This window comes from Aulonocara sp. 'chitande type north' Nkhata Bay, linkage group LG16, assembly GCF_057382095.1.
Source record: "Aulonocara sp. 'chitande type north' Nkhata Bay isolate Kocher_YH1m ecotype deep benthic linkage group LG16, A_spYH_male_GT1.1, whole genome shotgun sequence".
In the NCBI taxonomy this organism is placed as follows: domain Eukaryota; kingdom Metazoa; phylum Chordata; class Actinopteri; order Cichliformes; family Cichlidae; genus Aulonocara; species Aulonocara sp. 'chitande type north' Nkhata Bay.
The window spans coordinates 25,168,641-25,190,705 of NC_141359.1; the positions used below are offsets into that span (position 1 = coordinate 25,168,641).

At 40.2% G+C, this 22,065-nt stretch overlaps 2 protein-coding genes across 5 annotated transcripts in view; one reads left to right on the forward strand and one right to left on the reverse strand.

The window, feature by feature from the left end:
* LOC147311638 (uncharacterized) overlaps positions 1-22,065 on the forward strand; it is a 32,651-nt gene that overhangs the window by 7,518 nt on the left and 3,068 nt on the right. For 2 of the 4 annotated variants that reach the window (XR_015125330.1, XR_015125329.1), the window contains exon 2: positions 16,789-16,887. The exons of 1 other annotated variant lie outside the window; for it this stretch is intronic. The gene's annotated coding sequence lies outside the window, so the exon portion shown is untranslated. Of the gene's footprint in view, positions 1-9,134; positions 16,888-22,065 lie in introns of those variants that run through there. One more of the 4 variants, XR_015125328.1, reaches the window with a different exon arrangement.
* Positions 1,398-20,642, reverse strand: xirp2b (xin actin binding repeat containing 2b). Its single transcript, XM_086266307.1, has 9 exons — positions 20,479-20,642; positions 18,195-18,357; positions 17,519-17,647; positions 16,765-16,854; positions 16,409-16,466; positions 16,223-16,311; positions 5,461-14,899; positions 3,112-3,242; positions 1,398-2,852 (listed from the first exon to the last, which is right to left on the reverse strand). Exons 2-8 carry the CDS (start codon positions 18,243-18,245, stop codon positions 3,151-3,153), a joined length of 9,948 nt encoding a protein of 3,315 aa, XP_086122433.1. The 5' UTR covers positions 18,246-18,357; positions 20,479-20,642; the 3' UTR covers positions 1,398-2,852; positions 3,112-3,150.

Genomic DNA, 22,065 nt, shown 5'->3' on the forward strand with positions numbered 1-22,065 from the left:
ATCTCCATTAACCACGGATCGCCCCGTGCATGGGGCTGGACAGCGTCAACACGTTAACGAGCTAACTGCGCTAACGCAGTAGTTCCCACCCATGTAATTGAGCATTGCGTGGCACATCCAACATACTGTTTTACTTTTGTCCATGACACGCTTACCTTCAGGGTCATGCTTCACATGAAAACCAAAATAGTTCCAAACGCCAGATCTGAATGAGGGTGGGGGAGGTTCAATTTGCCATGTTGCAACGAGAGCTTAGCTTCTGTCTTGCTAGCTTGCGCTGCGCTCAGTGGATCTGTGCTCGACAGTGCAGCCTAGTTAACGCAGATCCACTGAGCTCTCAACACAGACAGCATCGTCAGAAGAAAAGTTAATAAAATAAATTTTTATCTATCTATCTATCTATATTTATTAGGGGTGCAACGATATTCGTATCGATATTGAACCGTTCGATACAGTGCTTTCGGTTCGGTACGCATATGTATCGAACAATACAACATTTGTAATTTATTTTATCAACTTTCCTTCTGACGATGCTGTCTGTGTTGAGAGCTCAGTGGATCTGCGTTCGACTACTCCGCCTAGGCTGCACTGTCGAAAGAATAGGTCATTCAAAAGAGCTCACTAATTTCCCGTCTGGTACTGTAATATGATGCCATTGTAGAAGCAAGTGAATTTGTTAAATCACTCCCATCCCAGATATTCCGTAATCAAATGAAAGTGCTATTATTGCAAAGTGGAATCATTTAGCAATCACAGCAACTCAGCCATGATGTGGCAGACCATGTGCCAATGCTCTGCAAATTCAGTAACTGCAGAGTTCCAGATTTCCTCTGACATTAACATTAGCACAGAAACTGTGTGCTGGGAGCTTTGTGGCATGAGTTTCCATGGCTGAGCAGCTCCTGTAGGTGTAATGTGTAGACGATCCAGCATTTTTGTCCACATCGTGTATACCGGGGAACAACCAGGAACTAAGGAACCACATTTGGGTTTGTTTAAAATTCACAATATTGTAAAACACTTTCTTTTCAATTGCTGCTACATCACACTGCATGTGTTAAAACTGCCTCTCATTTGCCTTTTTTCAGTCTTAAGTATCCAGTTATCCCTACATGATAGTGGTAGTCTGGTCCACTCCAGACACACCTGTGCTTTGAGCTCTGAAATCCCCTCCTTGTAAGCTTAGCTAAAAAGGAGATTATACTGACAGTGTAAGAGGAGTCTACTAGCCTTCCTCTGTCTACAGTAGATGCTTTATATCCATACACCTGAGAAATACAAACTGCTGCCTCTTTGTGTTTGATATGGATGAACTCTGGACATGTAGCATTTCACATATAGCACATTGATTCAAGAATTAGATTTGTGTTAGAATGTGAAAGAGACAAATGCAAAGATGAAATTCAACATTTTATTGCTCTTAGATCAGCAATATAGTAAGTGAAACAGCATGACATCATTTTCTTGTATAAAGCAAGATACAATCATGTAATCTAAAAAATAATATTCCCTTGTTGCAAAATATTTGCTTTCCAAAATAGGATACAAATGTCCAAAACAAAAATGACAATAACCAATTTGCTTGTTTATATTATATACTTGCAATATCATAAATAAATTAATTCTGATATACTTTAGTAGTCTGCACACCAGGTGCTAAGAAAAGAAAAATGCAAAAAATGTGAATAGGTTGAAAGGTTAATGGTACAAAATCAGAGTCCAAAGAGGGTGATTGTTTCAGAGAGCTCAAGTGCGCTTAGTATAAAAAAATGGCGAGACCTATGCAACAATCCAATTCATTTTGAAACAAGATGAACTGACTGTGGAAAACAAACAAGTTCTGAGCCAAATTATATTTGAAAACAAAAAACAAAAGTTTGAGAGCAGTGAGAGTTATAAAGTTTAAAATCCAATAATAATGACTAATTAAGCACATAAGTTAATTTAAAATCACAGTTTTGGTGTTATTTTAATGCAGATATTAAATTTGTCATGTTTTTATCATAATTCAATCAACCATAATCCTTTATAACTTACTGAAACTAGGTTGATATCACGATTGATACTGGTTATTGATGTGGTTCGGTATATCAGATTATTAGGAAAACAAAAAACATGTGAATGAACTGCAAAGAATGAAAAATGACACACGGGAAAAGAACAACAGATAAAGGCACATAACATCATCTGCTTTTCACACTTTGTCTGCATCTATCTCTCGAGCACTTACTATTACAACCTGCCTTTCCACACCATTTACATTTATATTATACACATTTTCCTACTTATCAAGTTCCCTTTTAAATCACTTAGCTGCATAACCTTCAACCAAACCCTTCCTTAATTATACCTATGGGACAGTTCTTTCCTCTTACTGCACCATTTAGACTTTTGTGCCTCTTCTTTGGTTTTATTAGACTAAACTTTGGGTGACTTTATTTCAAAGAACACTCCGGGGAACAGTCTTTCTGTGTTGCTGTGTGGGTGACTTTGGAGAGCTTTCTGGAGGGGGCCACTGTGGTTTAGTTAGCTGAATGTCTTCCTCTATTTTAAAGGCTTTCTTTGGGGGATTGGCCTGTGGGGGCCAAACTACAGATATTTTGTTGCAGTGTGGTTTGCTTTCACTAAATATTTTTGTCATTTCATTTTCAACACTGTGTGCTTTCTCTACTGAACTCATGCTGCTCTCAAAATATCTCCATTCAAGTTTCTGATTTGAGGGGATAGGTCCACCACGTCCTGCGGGGAGTCTCTGCCCGAGTCCATCATCATAGTTCCCTTTGGACTTCAGGAGTTGTTTGTAATGGGGTAGGCAGTACAAATGTCCATGGAGAGAGACATAATTTCCTAGGCTACACACAACAAATGAAAAATCCTCTGTTAAGAGATGCACTACATCAATTATTTAACAATTATTTTAATGTAATTTTAGAGCCACAAGTCCTACTTTATTGATTTTTCCTTTACAGGAAGACTGGATACTATACATACTGTATGTTGTAGACATGGTGGCAACCATTATGTTGTCATTAAAACACAATTGCGTTTACCAATACTGCAGTGCTCAGAAAGCCCCTATAAACATTTATTTGAATGAATGGCAGCCTTTACCTTAATTTGTTCCTGCAGTGCTCACAGCAGAAACAGGACTTATGGTACTTTTTTTTGTCCACTATGAGAGCATCCATCGGATAGGCTCTCCTCCGGCACACCGTGCACAGCTCCGACCTCGGAACTCGAACCTGTTTCAAGGAGATAAAATTCACATTGGTTATATCGTGAACAGTCTTTGGGTTGCCTCATAATCGCACATTTTTATTACAGTTAAACTAATACAAAAACAGCAGAATAGATTATCTTTGGATTCTTAAGAGTAGTCACATGTTGAATGTAGTTTTTTTTTTTTTTATAGTAGTCACATGAGCAAATGGTTTAGTGGTTGTTAGGATCAGAGATGGGCAGTAACGCGTTACTGTAATCCGATTACTTTTTTCAAGTAACGAGTAAAGTAAGGGATTACTATTGCAAAACCGGTAATTAGATTACCGTTACTTTCCCGTAGGAACGCTGCGTTACTAAAACTGTGATTTTTTTTTTTTTTTGCGAGAACGTCTCATGACGGTGACGTAAGCGAGTGCGACGTTTGTGACAACAGCTGTGTGCAGATTAACAATGGATAATATATCGAGTGCGGGAGAGAGTATGAGCGTGCAGCGTTTAAAGCGTGGAAGTACTGACCTTACTTTAAGTTTGATTCCATAAAAAGTGACAAAAACATTAGTGTCCGTTGTGCGTGGGAAGAAAACTTCTTTTTACAGCGAAAAAAAACCCCTAAACTTCCAAGCAAGCACCGAGTGCACAACGATGTAATGGGAAACTCACAGAGATTCTTCCACTGACCGCTGCGGCACACCTGCACCAGGGTAAACCTCCGCCTACCCCACTCCTGCTTTACAGGTGAAAATAGAGCAACAGGACTGCTAGTCTTTGATTTTATTTATTTTCTGTTGTGTTTTACTTGCATCTATTTGAAAGACTGAGTGTAAACACACAAAAAAATTATTTTATGTGCTGGAATGTGCAGAAAATAGGTTAAACATATAAAATATTAAACAAATTTCTTCCAGTCAGAGAATGTTGCATATAATTTAATTTTTGCTTGATGCATAAAGTTAAAAGATTAAAACTAATAAAACAAGTTTAAAAAAAGAGACTTTTCCATTTGATTACATTTTGTATGATGGATTATGTAGAAAAAGTAGAATTGGGCTGAAAGATCTATCGCTTTATCACCTATTCAGGTTGTAAATCGTGTTTTTAAAAAGTAACTTAAGTAATTAATTACTTTTGAAAATAAGTAATCAGCAAAGTAACGGGATTACTTTTTGGCGAAGTAATCGGTAATTAGTTACTGATTACTTTTTTCAAGTAACTTGACCAACACTGGTTAGGATTTAGTGTTATTCACCTGAGCAGTCAGAGATGTCCATGTATCTCTATTGCAGATTAACCCTGTATTCCCAAATGTATCACAGTTGATACATTTTTTTTTTGTTTACTTAAACTCATATATGGGAACACTATATCTATATTTTCAAATTTTTTATTTTGTCAGAACATTTAATTAATGCTCCAGTTTCAAAAACACACACACACACACACACACACACACACACACACACACACACACACACACTTTTGTTTTGTTTTTCTAAAGCTTATGTGACCTAATGTAACCTGGTCATGTTAATGTTTGAAGTGATTAAATGTGAAGCGCACTGCATTGCAACATTTTTCAGTGCATTTATTGTACTGAATAGATTGGATGGATTTACACTGACATACATCCCCGTGTGATAATCTGTTATAACAAAGAGCACTTAAGCTGTCCTTAAGCATAGTTAGAGAAAAGCTTTAAAAGCCTTTATTTTTTACTTCATATAATCTTTTGGTTTATGATCAAGCAGATGCAATACCAAAAACATTTGTGTCAACCTGAGCTGCACTATTGTTTTGCTCTTGTTAGCATGAAACAAATAAAACAACATCATCATGCCAGCATTGCTATTTTGAGCATGTTAGCACACTCAGATGGGTTTCAGAAATGTGGTCTATTTGTTTGTCTACATGGACATGAGATTTGCACTGTTGCAACAATCTGCACTACTTTTTAAACCACTTTGATGAACTATGCTACCTCATTGCCTGTGTTAGAAGCAATTATGGTGCCCATGCACACAAAAAAAGATTAGAATTGATGCACATGAACTCAAATCTAAAGAGTAAATTTTGGACCATTTCACAGTGCAGCTTGGCTGTAAACTGCCTGCACAATCCAAACAATACAACAGGTAGAAATTATACTTTTCCAACACAGCGGCACAAATTGATTTTTAAAGAAAAGCCATCCGTAATCCATGCCATTAGTTTCTGCTGTTTCATGCCACACATTTATTTTACCAGATGAGGCAATCTTCGTCTGGTGCGACACAATTTGCGATGTTGTTTCCTCAGAAACACTGTATCCAAGACTCTTGAAGACTGTCTCGCTCTCCGTCCATGTTTTATGGAAATTCCTCAGCAACTTCTCTGTAGCATCTTCATCGTATGTTTCTGTTCGCCTCGCTGCAGCAGCTTTTCTTTTCACTGCATCAGCATAGGAGAAAGGAGCTTTGGGTAGGGTTGACACACTCTCAGAGTGCACAGTGACAGCTGTCCTTGTTCCGGTGACCTTGTTACCAAATTCATCAAGATGTGAGAAATGCTCTGTGATTGATTCGGTTTCAGAGAGGGCTGATGGTTCGGCTGGCACAGTTCCTACCTCATTTTTCTGCACAGGGAGGGGAGTGCTCTGCCTTGAGCCTCCCTTTGTCTCTTGAGGACTTTCTTGCTTTGAAGTGTCTGCTGTTGTTTCACTCAGGCTTGACACAAGCTCCTCCTGATCCTTTATCTCTTCTCTGAATAAAGAACTTTGCTCACCGAGTTCAAAACCATTTTTAATAGCCTGGATGTCAAAAGCTGGCATTTCCTGTTCCAGGCCGTCTGCTTTCTCTTTGTCACAATCTTTGCTTTTGGAGTCATTGTGAAGGCGCTCCGTGAGTGGGATAAGCTCTTTTCTGATATATGTTTTCTCTTCTGGTGATGCAAATTTGTTTACAAGACTCGACAAGTCAGCCCTGGGAAGCTCATCCTTTTCTTTGTTCTTATTTTCTGCTTCACACTCACTGACGTCTGGGCCCAGTCGCTCAGGAATAGCAATCGGTTCCTTGCGCACATAGATCTTATTAACTCCTGCTTTTTGAGCCTCTTCAAAAAACTCTTTCTTCTCTTTGACAGATGCAGATGATAATTCTGAAGCTTCACCAAGATCTGGGTCATTTTGACCCAATGGCATATGGGTCTCAGACTTACTTTGTATTTCATTTGCACTCAAACCTTGAGAAATGATACCTTTATCCTCTACTGCTGTATTATTAACACAAGCCTGCAGAACTTCCTCGGATAAACTCTTTCGGGGCTTTTCCGTTGCCATCGGTATCCCTGAAGCCTCCATAACCTGGAACTCGGTTTTGATTTGTCGATGGAACGAAGCAGGCGGCTCCACAATCTCAGATTTCTTTTCTGGGATTGGGCTGGGCAATAGTGGTGGTGGGGTGACGCCACGCGAGAGCTTGGCTGTTGTGTCTTTAAGTCGAGCCAAATTTTCAGCTTTGTCAAAAGTTGGAGAAGGTGTGATTCTAGTGATACGTGATGTTGGAGTGTCACACCTGCGTAGCGGCGGTGTGGGAGGTGTGGGTGGCCTGTGCAGGAGGGTGGGTGATGGCGTCACTCTCTGGGGCGAGTCAGTTCTCCGTTTGGACTCGATGGTGATGAATATCGGTGACGGAGAACGTGTCCTGAGTGAGGGTGAGGGAGCTCGAAGGTCGACGGACTTGGACAGACCCACTTCTTCTTTCTTTTTTTCATGTGAGGATTCTTTTTTGGTTTGGCTCTCAACTTTGGCTGAACCGATGCTGATCTTGGATATTTTTGGCGATGCTGCACCAGAAACCACTCTCTCAGATGCCGGCTCACTTTCACGCCTGTCCTTGGTTTCATCTTCTAGATCTATTGGCTTGGCCTCTGCTAATCTCCTTACATTGGAAACAATATCTGTACTTTTTTGAGCATCCCTTGCATCTTCAGATCCCTCCAGTTCACATTTTCTTTCCTGATTGAGCAAACTCTTTGCAGATTTTGCATCGGTCTTTTCTGAAGCCTTTTGTATCTCTGTGAAGTGAGAGATTAACATTTGGACCTCCTGCTTTTGAGATTCCTCTGTTTGTGCTATTGTGGACTTAATCGGTTCATTTTGTTCTGACTCGCCAGTCACTGTAATTGGCACATCCATACTTTCTTTTGGTGGTTCTTTCCCACTCTGCTGAGTAGCTGTCAAACCTGTCTTTTGAGATCCTTCTACATGCTTTTGAACAGTTTTTTGCTGTGTGGAATCCTGATCATCTGTGCTGTCTGTGGTAACGACTTTTCTCTTGACTTCTATGTGCTCTACTTTGTGAATCTGGGTGACTGCAGTTGTCTTTTGCATTTGCTGAGTGTTCTCAGATGTTGTTTTCTTGGTTTCTATAACTTCTGTCTTTGAGTCGGTGAGAATATCTTTACCTTGACCTAACTGTGCAACCCCTTTAGACTTTTTTGACTTCTTTTTCTTCTTCACTGGATTTGTGTTGTTGGTTTCTGATTGGTTGTCAGTACTTACAATAACAGCAGGTGGAGCAACACCAACAGGGGGAGGATGTGGAAGAGGAGGAGAGGGAGTAACTTTCTTAATCTCCTGCTTTAACTCTGTCTTTATGTCTTTGGGTTCATCGATCACTTTCACCTCAGCAGGTTCCACTTTGAAATCTTGTGAAACACTCTGTTTCTCAGTCTCACTGGACGATTTTACCTCTGCTTGCTTTTCTTGTTTATTGCTCTTTTTCGCCTTCTGGTTTGGCTTGCCTGTTTTAACATTTGCATTAGCAGCTGCCATTTCTGTTTGCGTTAGCTGATTAGGAATGCTTTCTTTCATACAAGGTGAAGGATCAGCTTTGCTCTTGTTGATATAGTCCAATGATTTGGATTCCTTGGTTTCCTTTTTGGACAGGTCATGCATTGTTTCTATGTCAGGTTTCTGGGCAGTGGTTTTCTCATCTTGTTTTTCTTCAGATTTGTTGGACACCTTTGTTTTCTGACTTTTCAAGTCTTTCTTTGTACGACTAGCTGTGCTGTCTGTTTTTGCAACGTCAATTACTTTTGTCTGCACTTTTTCCACCTTGACAGATTGAGCCGACTGTTTTGAGGAAACAGTTTTCTGCATAGTTGTATGCATCTGTTGTCTCACAGCTGAAGTGGATGTGGTCTTTTGAATAGAGACAACCTTGGAAGACTCGTTAGAGGCGATTTGCTGTTGAGCAGAAGATAAAATTGTGGAATCTGTGAGGATATTCTCACTTGCATTACTCCGTGTTGAATTTGTGGCTATGATCTGCTTAGATAGATTACATGACAGTGACTCTGAATGAACACTCACTGGTATCTTTGCATTGCTGCCCTGTGTGATTTCTGAGCTGATGCCATTTGACTGCTCTGCATCTTCAGTGGAAATCATTTGGAGAGCAGAGGTGACTGAGTCATATATAAAAGTGGGCGATGGAGTGGTTGGTGGTGTGTTTTCCTCCCTCAGCTTCCGGTACTTTTCTTCAGCTTTTATTAACGGTGTGTTAAATTTGCTCATTTTCCCTCTCATAAAAGGAGGAGGAGATGGCGGAGGAGTAAATTTCATGGGAGCAATGTAAATTTTCTTTAATGGCTGTGGTGACTCTGGAGGAGGAGGAGGGATCTCATGTGAAATAGTTTTTGATGTATGCGTTGTTGTTGTTTTTAATGTGTTTTGGCTCATTTCCACTTGTTTCTCAGTAGTTGTTGCCACCTCTTGTGTTTTGCTGAATTCTACTTTAGGTTCCAGCTTTGGCACTGGATGCAAAACGGGAGCTTTCACTTTTTTGACTGTCATCTTTTTTGCCTTTGCTGGTGAAGGATGAATTGGTTGTGCTGGCATGGTCTCGAGTTCTTGTTGAGATGGAGGAGGTGGGAGGAAGTCCTGCTCAGTAGTTAGCGGTGGTGGTGGTGGTGGAGGAGGGAGGTGATCGATGTCAGTATCAGCGGAAGGAGGATGAGGACTAGGAGGAGGAGGAGGAAGGTCAGTATCTATCACCGGTGGAGGCGGTGGGAGAGGCAGATCAGCTTCTGGTGCTTTTGGCTTTAAGACGTAAACATCAGTTTTGACTTTGTTTTTACCAACTTTTATCATGGCCTTTGGGTTAGATTTAAGGTTACGAAACTCTGTCTTTAATGTTTTGATGCCGTGATTTTGGGTAATAGTTTTGTGGTCCACAACAGTTGTTGATTGCTGAGCCGACTGCTCCATAGTGTATGTTTTTGTAATGGTTTCATTGGAGATGGTGTGATTTTCTTTTGGTGCTTCAACAACATTTACCGTTTTAATCTTCTGTATGTTTCTTTGTGCATCAGTTTTAAGATTTTTAATGGGTGGGCTCTGCTTGACTCTTCTATATGCTCCCAGACGGACTTTTGGAGTTTCACGCTGCGCTGTTTCTAGCAGTGATTTAATAGTGCCTTTTACATCCCCCTTTATCACTTCTTCTTTCTCCAGCTGGCTTTGCTCCTGAGTCTCATATAATGACTTAATTGACATCTTGACATCACCCTTTATATCACCCTCAAGGCTTGAGCTTCTTTGCACCCTCTGTGTAGGTGGGGACTCCATGAAGAGCTGAATCGTCCCTCTGACATCACCCTGAACATCTATTTCCTGTTGACACTTTTTCATCTCACTGGATGCATCTTGCAGACTTTGCATTGCTGTCTGAATATCACCCCTCACAATTTCTTCCTTTTCAATTTCCTTCACTGCTTGCTTCGCCAGTTCCAGAGATTTCATTGTTGCCTTCACATCTCCGGCAACTAAATCCTCAACAACAGTTTCAACTCTTGATGTTGCTGATTTCTCAAGAGATCTTAGAGTCCCTTTGATATTTCCTGGTATGATATCTGGCTTCTCCACCTCCTTGTGCCTCTTCTGAGCCCTTTCCAAACACCGTAGAGCTTTCGGTATGTTGCCTTTCACCACCTCCTCTTTCTCTACAATGACTGTCTGATTCACTGATTCAGACAATGAATTCAAAGCAGCTCTTAAGTCACCTTTCACAATTTCCTCCTTTTGGATCCTTTCCAATGAGGCAGCTGGCTCTGACATGAAAACCTTGACTGTGTTGTGAACATCACCCGGTATAACATCCTCAACTGTACGCTCAATTTGAGTTTGATTACAGCCAAGCATGAGTTTTGTGCCCTTGATGTCACCCCCAACAATCACTTCTTTTTTTGCTATTTCAGGCAGAGTATCATCAGGCTCTAACTGGAGTTGTTTAAGATAGTCCACAGCCCCAGATTCAATGCACGTAGAGTAAAAGCTGACATTTCCCTTTTCAGTGTCATCTACCCTTATCTTCACTGCCCGATCTGACTTGTCTGGGCTGGACAGCCTTTGAAGAGCACTCTTTATATCCCCTTTTACAATGTCCTCTTTTTCAGCAGAAAGGTTTTCTTGTTTATTTAGAAGCGAATATAATGTCATCTGTACATCTCCTTTTTCATCCTCCTGGATGAGTATTCCATGTTTTGCTGATCCATCCTCACTGAAAAGTTTGTTTATAGCCTCCTGGATGTCACCGCGTATTATTTCCTCCTTTTCAACAGTGCTAACTCTTTCTTGGCTAAATAATTGCTGTACCGTTGAGCTGACATTACCTTTCTCTTCTGAATCTATGACTATCTGCTGATCCTGTCTTTCCTGTCTGTTCAGTAGGTTCATCATGATAGTCTGCAGATCTCCCCTGATTACTTCCTCTCGTTGAATCTCAGGAGCCTGCTTGTTCATTAGCTGGTATTTTGCCATCCTAACGTCACCAATTTCATCAGTTTCAATGAGAATTCCCTTCGATTTCACCATTTTCTGACTATAAAGTTCCTCGAGAGTTCCCTTGACGCTCTTGCCCAGGATTTCCGTCCTTTCCACTTTTGTCTCATTAAAGTCGTCAATTGGTGTCGTCTCAAAGAGCCAAGTTGTTGTCTTTACATCCGCTTTGGGGATCTCCTCTTGAGGCATGTTTGCCTCCTCATCCTCATCTGCCTCTTTAATGTGGTCAAGAGGATTTTTCTCAAACAGCCAGACTGAATGTTTAACATCTCCCTTTGCAGTCTCCTCCTTTTTAACAGTTTCAATCAAATTTTCAGAGCTCATACTTCTGATTTTGTCAATGGACTGAGTTTCAAATCTCCACTTAGCAGTTCTGACGTCACCTTTTTGAATTTCACTCACATTAACAGTTCGAACACATCCCTGTGACAAAGTGTCAGACTCAAAGCGATGCTTATTCATTCTTACGTCGCCCCCTTGAATGTCCTCTACTGTTTTTATTAAAGGCTTCTTTTCTTCAGCAATCTTGTCAAGAGGCTGTGTCTCAAATTTCCATTTAGCAGAGACGACATCTCCTTTTTGCACATCCTGCTGTGTGACGGATTTAATTATATAAACCTCATCTGTGTCCTTGATAGCATCGAGGGGCTTTGTTTCAAACAACCATCGCGTTCCTACAACATTTCCCTGTGTCACCTCCTCACTTGTGACAGTGGTGACCTCGTGGTAGTGGCCCTCTTTGTCCTGGATGGCATAAAGGGGCTGAGTTTCAAACATCATTGTGTAATTTCCTACATTGCCCCTCTCCTCCTCATCACAGACAATTTTTTGGATTTTCTTCAGCTCTGTGTCCACGTCAGAGGAAACCTCCTGAATTTTATCTAAGGAGTAGGTCTCAAAAATAAAACGACCCTTATCCACATCTCCTCCTTGTACGTCGTTCACTGTGTGGCTGCTCATCGTCTGCGCTTGACTGTCGTGTATGGCATCAATGGATTGATTTTCAAAGAGCCATTTGCAGCTCACAACATTTCCTTTTTGTATGTCTTCGGTCTGAACTCTCTTGAGCTTTTGCATCACTTCCTCAGATGTAGAAGTGGTGATATCAGATGTTTGATTCTCAAAAATGTACTTCATCCTAGACACATCTCCAGATGCAATGTCTATCTCTGTGACACGTTTAAAAGCTCCCATCTCCTCTCCAGTGAGGTTCTCCAGTTTCTCTGTTTCAAAGAGAAAACAAGCCATTCTTACATCTTTTCCGTTGATGTCCTCTTGTTTTACAGTGCGCGTGTTCAGAACTGTCTCTGTCTCATCATGGATAGCATCAAGTGCTTGCGTCTCAAAAAGCCAAGTGCAGGTTTTAACATCCCCCTTATACATTTCTTCAGATTCGTTTTCATCCTTTACCTCCCCTCTTTCATACAAGATGTCCATTGGTTTGGTCTCAAATAGCCACTTGCAGGTTTTCACATCACCTTTCACAACATCAATATGTTTACTTGAACCCACAGTTTCTTCATCTTCAATGTTGCTGAAGTACTTGATAGCGTCAAGAGGCTGTGTTTCAAACAACCACTTTGCAGTTTTAACATCACCCGACTCAATTTCCTGTTTGGATATGCCCTTGATAATTTGATATTTGTCGATGCTTTCATCGAACTGATCAATCGGTTTTGTTTCAAACATCCATTTATATGTTGTTACATCTCCTTTAACAACTTCCTCCCGACGCACTGTTTTCACCTCGTGGAAGTGACCTGCGCTGTCTTGCATGGCATACAATGGAGTAGATTCAAACAATTCTGTATTTGATTTCACAGAGCCAGATGTTACTCCCTCTATTAGAATCTTTTGAGACTCATTCCTGCTGTTTAAATCTGTGCTCTCAAAGATTTGCTTGTAGCTTGACACATCCACTTTATCAATTTCTTCCAGGTCAATTGTTCGGACGACTTCTTTCTTTTCCTCTCTAATCTGCTCCAGAGGTTGGCTTTCAAATCGCCATTTCTGATGTCTAACATCACCCTTCTCCTCATCAAGTTCTACAGTCTTTTTCAGTTTTCCCACCTCTGCCAACTCCTTTAACTCTTCTGCTGGAATTGTTTCAAAATAATGTCTGGTTGATTTGACATTACCTGCAACGACATCGTCTTTAGTCAAAGGACGTGCATTTGCATCATCTTTCAAAGTATCCATTGGCTGGGTTTCAAATACCCAACAGTTCTTGCGTACATCTGCCCTGCAGCTTGTGCCGTCCTCCTGTGTGAGGTCATCTTCGACATTCACTGTTCGAGTGACCTCTTTCTTCGCTTCTCTTATGTCCTCTAAAGGTTGACTCTCAAAGCGCCACTTTTGGTGTCTCACATCCCCTTTTATTTCTTCACTTATTGCTGCCTTTTTAAGTTTTCCAACCTCGGGGCAGTTCTTCCTGACTGCTTGAGGGCTGCTTTCAAAAAAGTGCCTTGCAGATCTAACATTGCCCCCGATAATCTCCTCGATAGACTGAGGTCTGGCATTGGAGTCATCTTTCAGAGAATCCATTGGCTGTGTTTCAAACACTAAGCAGTGTTTGCGCACATCAGCTCCCATGATCTCTGTCGTTTCCATTTGTGAGCTTTCCAACTCACTGAGAGAATTTAATGTTTTTATCTCAAACAGCCACCTGCCCCAGTCTCCTTTATTGCTGTCCTCCATGGAAAGACTACACACAAGTTTCAAAGGAGCATTTTCTCTGTTTGTGATGTCCAGAGGTTGGGTATCAAAAAGCCAACGTGAAGCAATTGAGCTCTCCAATTCAGTTTCAATTTTGCGCACAGACTTAATCTCCAGCATCTGACTTGATTGTCCCATAATAATACATTTGAACTGAGTGTCAAATGTACTTGTTACTGTTTTCACATCTCCATTAATCTCCTCTAACACTGACCGCAGACACAGCAGGTGGCTCTCATCAATGGTCTCAGTGTGCCCAAGGACTCCCATGAATTTATTGTCAATCATGTAAATGGTAGCATTTCCATCCTCCTCTGTGAATACAATTTCCTTCGTCAAATCCTCCTCTTTATGCATTTTGTTTAGGGTGTCCATAGTTTGAGTTTCAAACAACCAAGCTGCAGCGCGGACATCTCCTTTATCAAATTTATTAAATTTGTTTCTGTATTCTGTGGAATTTGTGTTTTGTGAGCCCAGCTCATCCATTGGCTTGGTCTCAAACATCCATGCTGTTCGCCTTACATCTTTTCCCAGAATGATTTCCTGCTGAGTTATTTTCTTATTGTCTTCATCGTCATCTGGAATTTCATCTCTGATGGCATCCAGTGGCTTGTTTTCAAACTTCCAACGCATTGCCTGCACGTCCCCGGGAAGGATCTCCTCCCATTCTGCATATTCTTCATCATTAATATCATCAGGACTGCCAACATCATCTTCATACATGTACTCCTGGCTCTCTACCTGGTTGTTCTCGGTTTCGTTATAATCAATGTAGTACTCTTTCTCAATATTCTTGCGAACCTCAGGGTGAATGTGCTTGTAAAGACGTTTCAGCTCATTCATACTCCTCTGCTTGATGTAAGCCTCTCTGTTGAGTGAGTATTTGGATAGGTTTGCTGGTTCATGTGCATATTGGTACTTTGGAACATTTTCGCTGTCTGGTGGCATTTGTAATAAGTCTGGAGGTGGGGGTGGAAGGAAGTCAGAATCCTCAGCTGGTGGGGGTGGAAAGTCCTCATAATCCATCATTACAACCATTGTGTCTTGCAGTTTTTCAGTATGGGATGCTTCACACACCTCACTAGCCACTATGTTGTTTTGAGTCGCACTTGAGGACCACTTTGATCGACTGATGTCACGTCCAGTCTTTACAAGGAACAAAAATGACATTAACAGGTAAATGATCCATCAAATTACAACGAATTACAGATAAGTGACATATTTACTGAAAAGAAAGTATCTAGGTGAGCCAGTGTTCTGTTATTTAATTGGGTCAAGATATATGATTTACATCATATCCATGCATTTCAATAAAGCACTGTATGACCCCTCTTGAACATATGGAAGGGAACACTGCCATCCTGGTATAGACCACTCCCATCAGGATAAGAACAAATCATCATATTATAAACATGAATACTCAGAGCAACTTTGTACTGACACATTTCTTTAAAGGTATGGTGAGCAATAATTTTTTTCCAAGGGGCCACATGAGAACCTGGGAATGGCCTCTTGGAAAAAATTTCTCCTCACCCTGCACCAAGGGGACAATTGGACCTAAAAAGTGACTGGGTTCCCATATTGTCAGGGTCAAGGGGGGTAAGTCTTTCCTTTAAATTGGCATGATTTCGTATATATAAATTACCCTTGACCGAGTTGTGAAACTACACAGCAGACTGACAGTTTACTAAAATAAATGGAACTGTGTGATGTTCATCTTTTTTTTTTCCCTTAAGCATAGGAATCACTAAGAAGAGTTAATGCTATATCTAAAGATGTTAAATCAACCACCTTCTCAGTACTATTATCAATATTTTGACCAAAAATATTCTATTTTGCTAATATTTTTTTTAGCAACTGTCTCTCCCTGTAGTGTTATAATGTAGTGACAGAGTCTGTCACTGCCACACTGGATTCTGGTTCCTTCAACTTAAACATGGAGATGTATGCAGGACTGCAGCATTTCTGCAGATCTCCTACAGCAGTTATTTGCCTCAGTGCTTACTGATTATGCAAACAGAACTTTTCCTACTGCTGTTGCTTCATATTAAAAATATTCAAATGGCCAAAATCTGCAGACTTTTATTGCCTTGTCACATTATTCATTTAATATGTCAAGAATACAAGATCATGTTTATTTTCTGCAGTTCTCGACAGCAGATCAGTTCTAAGCATTTAAAGAATAAAGGCAGAAACTCCAGTGGTATGTTGCGGGAGTGAGACTGTATACCTCCAACCCCTTGCAGAGCCTTACTGTCATTGGTGTTTGTTTGTTTACATTTAAATAAATAAACATATAAAGTAATGCTTCCATTGTATTTTTGACAATTAAACAGCCCAACCTGTAGAATTACACAGCTTTAACTTCATGTAACTTTAAAAAATGTAACAGTTCCAAGTTCCAATTAAACAGTCCAAAGTAAAGATTCCTTAATTTCATGTTCTTAATGGTTAAGTGCAAATCATTACCTTAATTGGTTTTTGTGGCGCGGCCTCTTCTATTGTTTTTTCAAAGTGATCCCTCAGTTCTTTTGTTGTGTACCTGGGAAAATCCTCTTCTAAAAGTCAGCACAGCCAAAAACAACAAAGGCAAGGTTTTAATCAGCACAGTAGTGACAGCTGATACAGAAAAGCCTATAGAAAAAGCATTACTACCTGTTTCATTTTGATGGTTTTCATAAGTGGATGCCAAGTTGTTGTCGCTATATGACACCTGTGAGCAATTAAAATGGGAACGGGTAAAGAGAAATTAGGGGGGAAACTGCACAGAGATAGACAGAAATGTAATAAGTGAGCATCATCCTTCACATCCTGCACATTTTTCCACTAAAAATAATGTTTTTAATCTCTGCTCAAGCTGTTAAAGACTACTAAACACACATTTATTAAACCAGTCAAACTGATTTCTATTAGTTACAGTTTTTACTCAACAAAGCAATCAATGAGTTTAGATCATTAGCGAGCCTTATTGCACTGCCTGCAAGAAAACAGTGAGTGGAATTATTATTTACCATCATTTCTTGATTGAAATTTAGCTGCTGACTGCCTGGGAGGACCTGTCTGGTGTCACTTGACTCTGTCACCTCTGAATGGGACATTTCCTGTGAAGAGAAAGGGCATGGCATTCAAACAAGGTGAAACTGTGCGCATGCCACATGTACACACATCTACATGAATATATGTTTGTCCTTGTCATGGCCACAGATGTGACTTGACTCCATTCTAATTCCACTACAACTCCATCCAACCAGAGCATAATAGCACACAACTGTATACCATGCAGAGAAGATGTTGGACCAGATTGCTTACTGCACTTTCAAATGATGAATCACAGATGGAGGCAAGATGACAAAGAATGTGCCAAGCTGTTCGCTCATGCTCTTCTATAGCAAAAAAAAAGAAGAAAAAAAATCCATTGCTTTGCAAAGTTTCTAAGTTTCTATCTAGCAAAATGAGCTACAGCATAAGTGAAAATGCCCGGGAGGTTTTCATGGAAGCTGTTAAAAATGTCAAGCAGTGTCTGTAACTTAAGCCCACACACTTTGGTACTCGTGCAACAAGAGATACTAAGAGCCTCACTGTTAACATTCAGTCTGAATTTTGAATTTTTACTTGCAAAGTTCCTCATGCAGTGATGCAGATGGAAAACGGAAACAGCTCAGGTCAGAGAAAATGTTCTAATGATTTAATCATAGGCATTGCTTTCATGCTTTTTGTATCAGCCTGATGAAAGTAAAGTAATGCTTTGTTCTGCGTAATGTGTACCTGCACGGTTCTGTGATGGAAATGAAACTGGGTTACATTATGTGATGATGCAGTTTCCTGGGTCTCAAATTGTTTCCTCACACTTGCAAGTCCCCCAGGCAGGGAACAGACCCCCAACTCCTCCATGACCTAATGAAGCAGGAAATATCGTTAGCTGCCTCCACTTCTACATGACCTGAAATCAAACGGCTGCTTAATAGGGTTATTCTGTCTGGCATGCATGCAGCACAGACTGCCGTCAAACATGGTGTAGCTAATGCGGTTTGCTTTTTGTGTCTGCAGACACACGCAAAGGCGGGCACAAACTTATGTTCTGTTTATGTAATTGTTTTAGAATGGCATGACAATTTGTGAAAGCTTTTGCCAAGTAAAGCAAACAATAATACTGCATTTCTTGAACATTTTTTCTATAGTAAGCCTTGCAATGGCAGTCTCATGTTTCCACTCTATTTATAAATGTTTGCACTGGTCTTTCACTAATATGGCATGGCATCACCAATGATAATGGTGGGAATACCAGCTCAGTGCAGCACAGTCAGCTTGAGACTCTCCAACAAGAAAGCAAAAAAAGCAATACAACTGACTACAGAATCGTAGTTTCTAATTACGCATACCGCATGGTCTGTCAGGTACTATAGCTACATGCTGATACATGTCCATGCAGAAGCTGAAGTACCCCGCTGGGGATGGTGTTGTCTGCCCGCTTGGAGACAGTTGCCTGGTACATGGCCTCACACTTGACCGGTGGGATGACCTCTGAGTCCACAGAGCGAATCCCGATTCCTCTGGTTTAAATCTTACAGGAAGTCCTGCCCCGGTTAAAACTTTGCTGCCAGCAGCTAAGGCACAAGAAGCCAACTGTTTAAGAATTTGCTATTTGTGTGTTTTATTTGCTGTCATCAAATTATTAAAGGACAACATGACATCACAGTGACGCTACAAAAAATTCAGTTAAAGCATTATTAAAAGTATCTAAAGCTTTGATGATTGTCCTGTCATTTGTGCATAAAGAACAAGAGTTTGGGTATAAATATACAAATTTAAGTTGTATATAAATGGATTATATATTGATCTTCTAGGAAATATTGTACAAGTATTTCCAACTGAAAGCACATAAAATCATTCATTTGTAAATATATTCTTGGCGACAACAGGGGACTGCTACGATGCAGGTGGTGCTCCCACAAATGACGTCCTTTAAAACATTTGCACACCTGTTGCCTGACATCAAGTTGGTGGATGTGCAGGATTTATTTAAAAGGAAATAAACAGCTCTACAAAGTGGATTTCATCATCATGCTTTGCTGTCATGTTGGCCCATGGCTCCTGAGTGGAACAGAAATGAAGTGTACCTCAGGTGTATGGTGGTGCATTGAAATGGTCACTTAGATCTCAATGAATTTTTAAGAGGATCATAAGCAGAAAAGTTAATGTATCTTTTAATTAATGAACTGCCCCCCTTTAAAAGCACTTACATTATTCATCAGGTCAAAACAGGAGTGCAACATGAGTGCGCTGGAGCCCTGTTAGTTATTATTATGTATAACCTGGTAACTTACAAATGTTTTATATTGGGAACGTTATTAGCCTCCAGAAACCAAATAATAAATTGAACATAGCAACGCTGCTGAAAAGAGCATCCCTTCTATGTCTGGGACATAGAAAGCATTCACACCTCATTTCTGTGGATGTGGAAATAAGAAGGATAGATTTTGCATTTTTATAGCTGTACAGTTGAAAGTACAACATCAAAATATTCATATAATGACCAATTACTAACAATGGAAGTTGAAATAACACTAACAACACAAAGATTTTGCTTTTATGAATTATGATTGTATAAGCATCCTATTCTAATAACTATATCCACACATTTCCTAAGTATCTCTTATTCAAGTCCCAAGCTCCAGAGAACAGGAATTCAGATATGCAAGCTCAATAGTGGGCTGACAAACTTCTTTAATATGGTAATCTGTGAGTAAATAACTAAATATCATTGCATTTTTTAATGACTAGTTTTTCCATTAGCATATTTGTTTATTTTCCCTGCTGACTATTTTTGATCTGTAGCTCACCAGTCTACTATTTTAGCCTTGGAGGAATGTTAACATGTAAATGAGCTAGTGCATTAAAAATACTTTTAAATTAGGCTATTACTGTTACTTCAAATCTCAATTTATAGCATTTAAACTGAAAAAAAAAAAAAAACAGAACAAAACAAACAAAAAAACCCACTGAAATACCTCCAAGGCCATAGACCCATTGACTCTCAATCACTACGGTATAGGAACAAAAAATTTGTAGAAAAAACATGCTTAGGCTATCTCATGACACTGACTGAGAGCTCAAATAACAAGAAAGTGAAGTAATCTCGGCGCCGTGCAAAAATAAATCACGCCTATTTTAAACTTAAGTGTGATGGGTCGTGTTTCTCTTTGAAATATAGAGGAAAGCTATGGGGGACGCGATTTTCCTTTACAAAAACATCAAGATAAACCATATATACACATCAGTGTATGCCCAACTACTCGTCAGTATTCCCTTTTTTCATCACTCAGCTGGCGACATATCTCCTAGAGGGTTGGCCTTGGTACAAACAGCTTAGCAGCTCAGAGTTTGGTCTCTTTGGAATTAGTTAAAGTAATGAATGTATACTCTCCTCGAGCTAATAAAAAATAATCCTCAGCGTTAATTCAGCATTTTAGTCACGGTTTGATTTATATTTTGGCCCAGTGTCCTGTATTTTGAGTGAAAAGGTGCTCAGCATGAAGGCAATATTGATGTGTTGAATCAAACAAACACAAATCCATAGTTTCCTCTGCAGGTATCAAAAAGACAACAATGTAACAATGTTCTGTATCACATAAAAGTTTCTATGCATTCAGAATTTCTTAAGTCAAAATCAATCATGTATTCATTCCACATACACAAATACCTCCCCGAGACTGCTCATTACCTACCAGAGAAGGAAGATGGTGAATTATAAACACAATAAAATAAAAACTCAGCAAGTAAAATCCCAAAGGAAAGGCCACTGCACCCTCGGCATGCGGGGTCTGTCCAACCCAAAAGCAAATCCCAGTCAGTGATGGAGACCAGCTCCAGTATTATGTGTTCACTTCTGTCCAACAAGCAGATAGTGACAGCTGATTTTATTTTAGACCCTCCGCCCACATGCAAAGGATGGACCTGGGTTTTTTTTTTTGGGTTTTTTTAGAGAGTGAGGCCTCCAAGCCTCCCATGTCAAGTCCCCCCCCCCCCCCCCAAAAAAAAAATCCATATGGAAATACTTCCTGTGACTCCCCTGCCGATGCTTGGGTACTAATAAATCAGGTCACCCTGGTTTCATCATCATCATCACTTTGTATTAGAGTGCACTGCATACTCCAGCAGCTGCCACCGCCTGTCATGATACGCAGAATTATGCACAGACAAATCCACAACAAATACGTGGAGGATCTCTTATTATTCACTGCTCCTGATAATCCCGCAGCGCGATGCAAAGTGGATGTCAGGCAGGTGCAAATTCAAGTGACAGTTAAACGGTGTTGAAATGTGTTGGCCATGCGCTGTGCTTTGCAGTTGGTCTGAAATAGGGTCAGTGATGTAATGCTATTTGTTAAGGTAAGGAGGGTTAAGGAGGCCATAAATACGACAGGAGACACCTCTCATCCCACCAGCTCATCTCGTTTGGCCAAGCTGCAGACGGTGGCGCCAGCCTGACTGGTACTTGTGGATGGTGGGTCAGAGTTTGAGACCATCACGACCCTCTTCATGCTCAGCATGTGTAACTCACACCTGCAATTCCAACCAGCTGTTTTTTAAAGAGACACTCTTGGTTCTTGCTTCCACAAAATCACACAAGAAATGTCCAAAATAAATGTGTTTTTAAATCAATTTTTCAGTGCGGCTAATATGATAGTAAAGTTGCATCTACTCCCAGATGTTCACTGTCAGATCTTGAAAAGAGCGAGAAAGGGCTACGAGAGAATCTGAGAGATATTTCAAGGTCTCCTGTTCTTTTCACGATGACCCTGATTTATTCAGCTTGAAGTCATGTCTCTGTGATCCATAGCAGGGTTAAGTCATGCAGTGAGAGGAAAAGGAAAGGAAGCATATTAAACTCCACCTCTCTCTCACACACACACACATGCGCACAGGAAGAATTGACAGCACTGGCAAATAGAAGCGATTTTTACCCGAAACTACAGGATTTTACATGTTAAGAAGAAAGAAAGAAAGACGGACACTTTTTTGGCTGTAGAACAGTTCAAACCGAGTCCACGTGTCTCCAGAATAAATAGATCAGTGTAAATTGATAGAGTCTCTTTTGCTACAGAAAGTCCTCACAAACACTTTGTACAGTAAATGGACAGCATTTACTATGTCTGTGTTTACAACAAGTGCTGGAAGACACTTTGAACAAATGAAAAAATGTAGAAATTCTGTGAGTGTTTGTTGCTGGTCATACTTTTCTTCCGCCGTGAAAATAAATCATTCAGGTGGGATCGTAGCCATTTCCAGCTGTACGGTACTTGTTTTTGAGT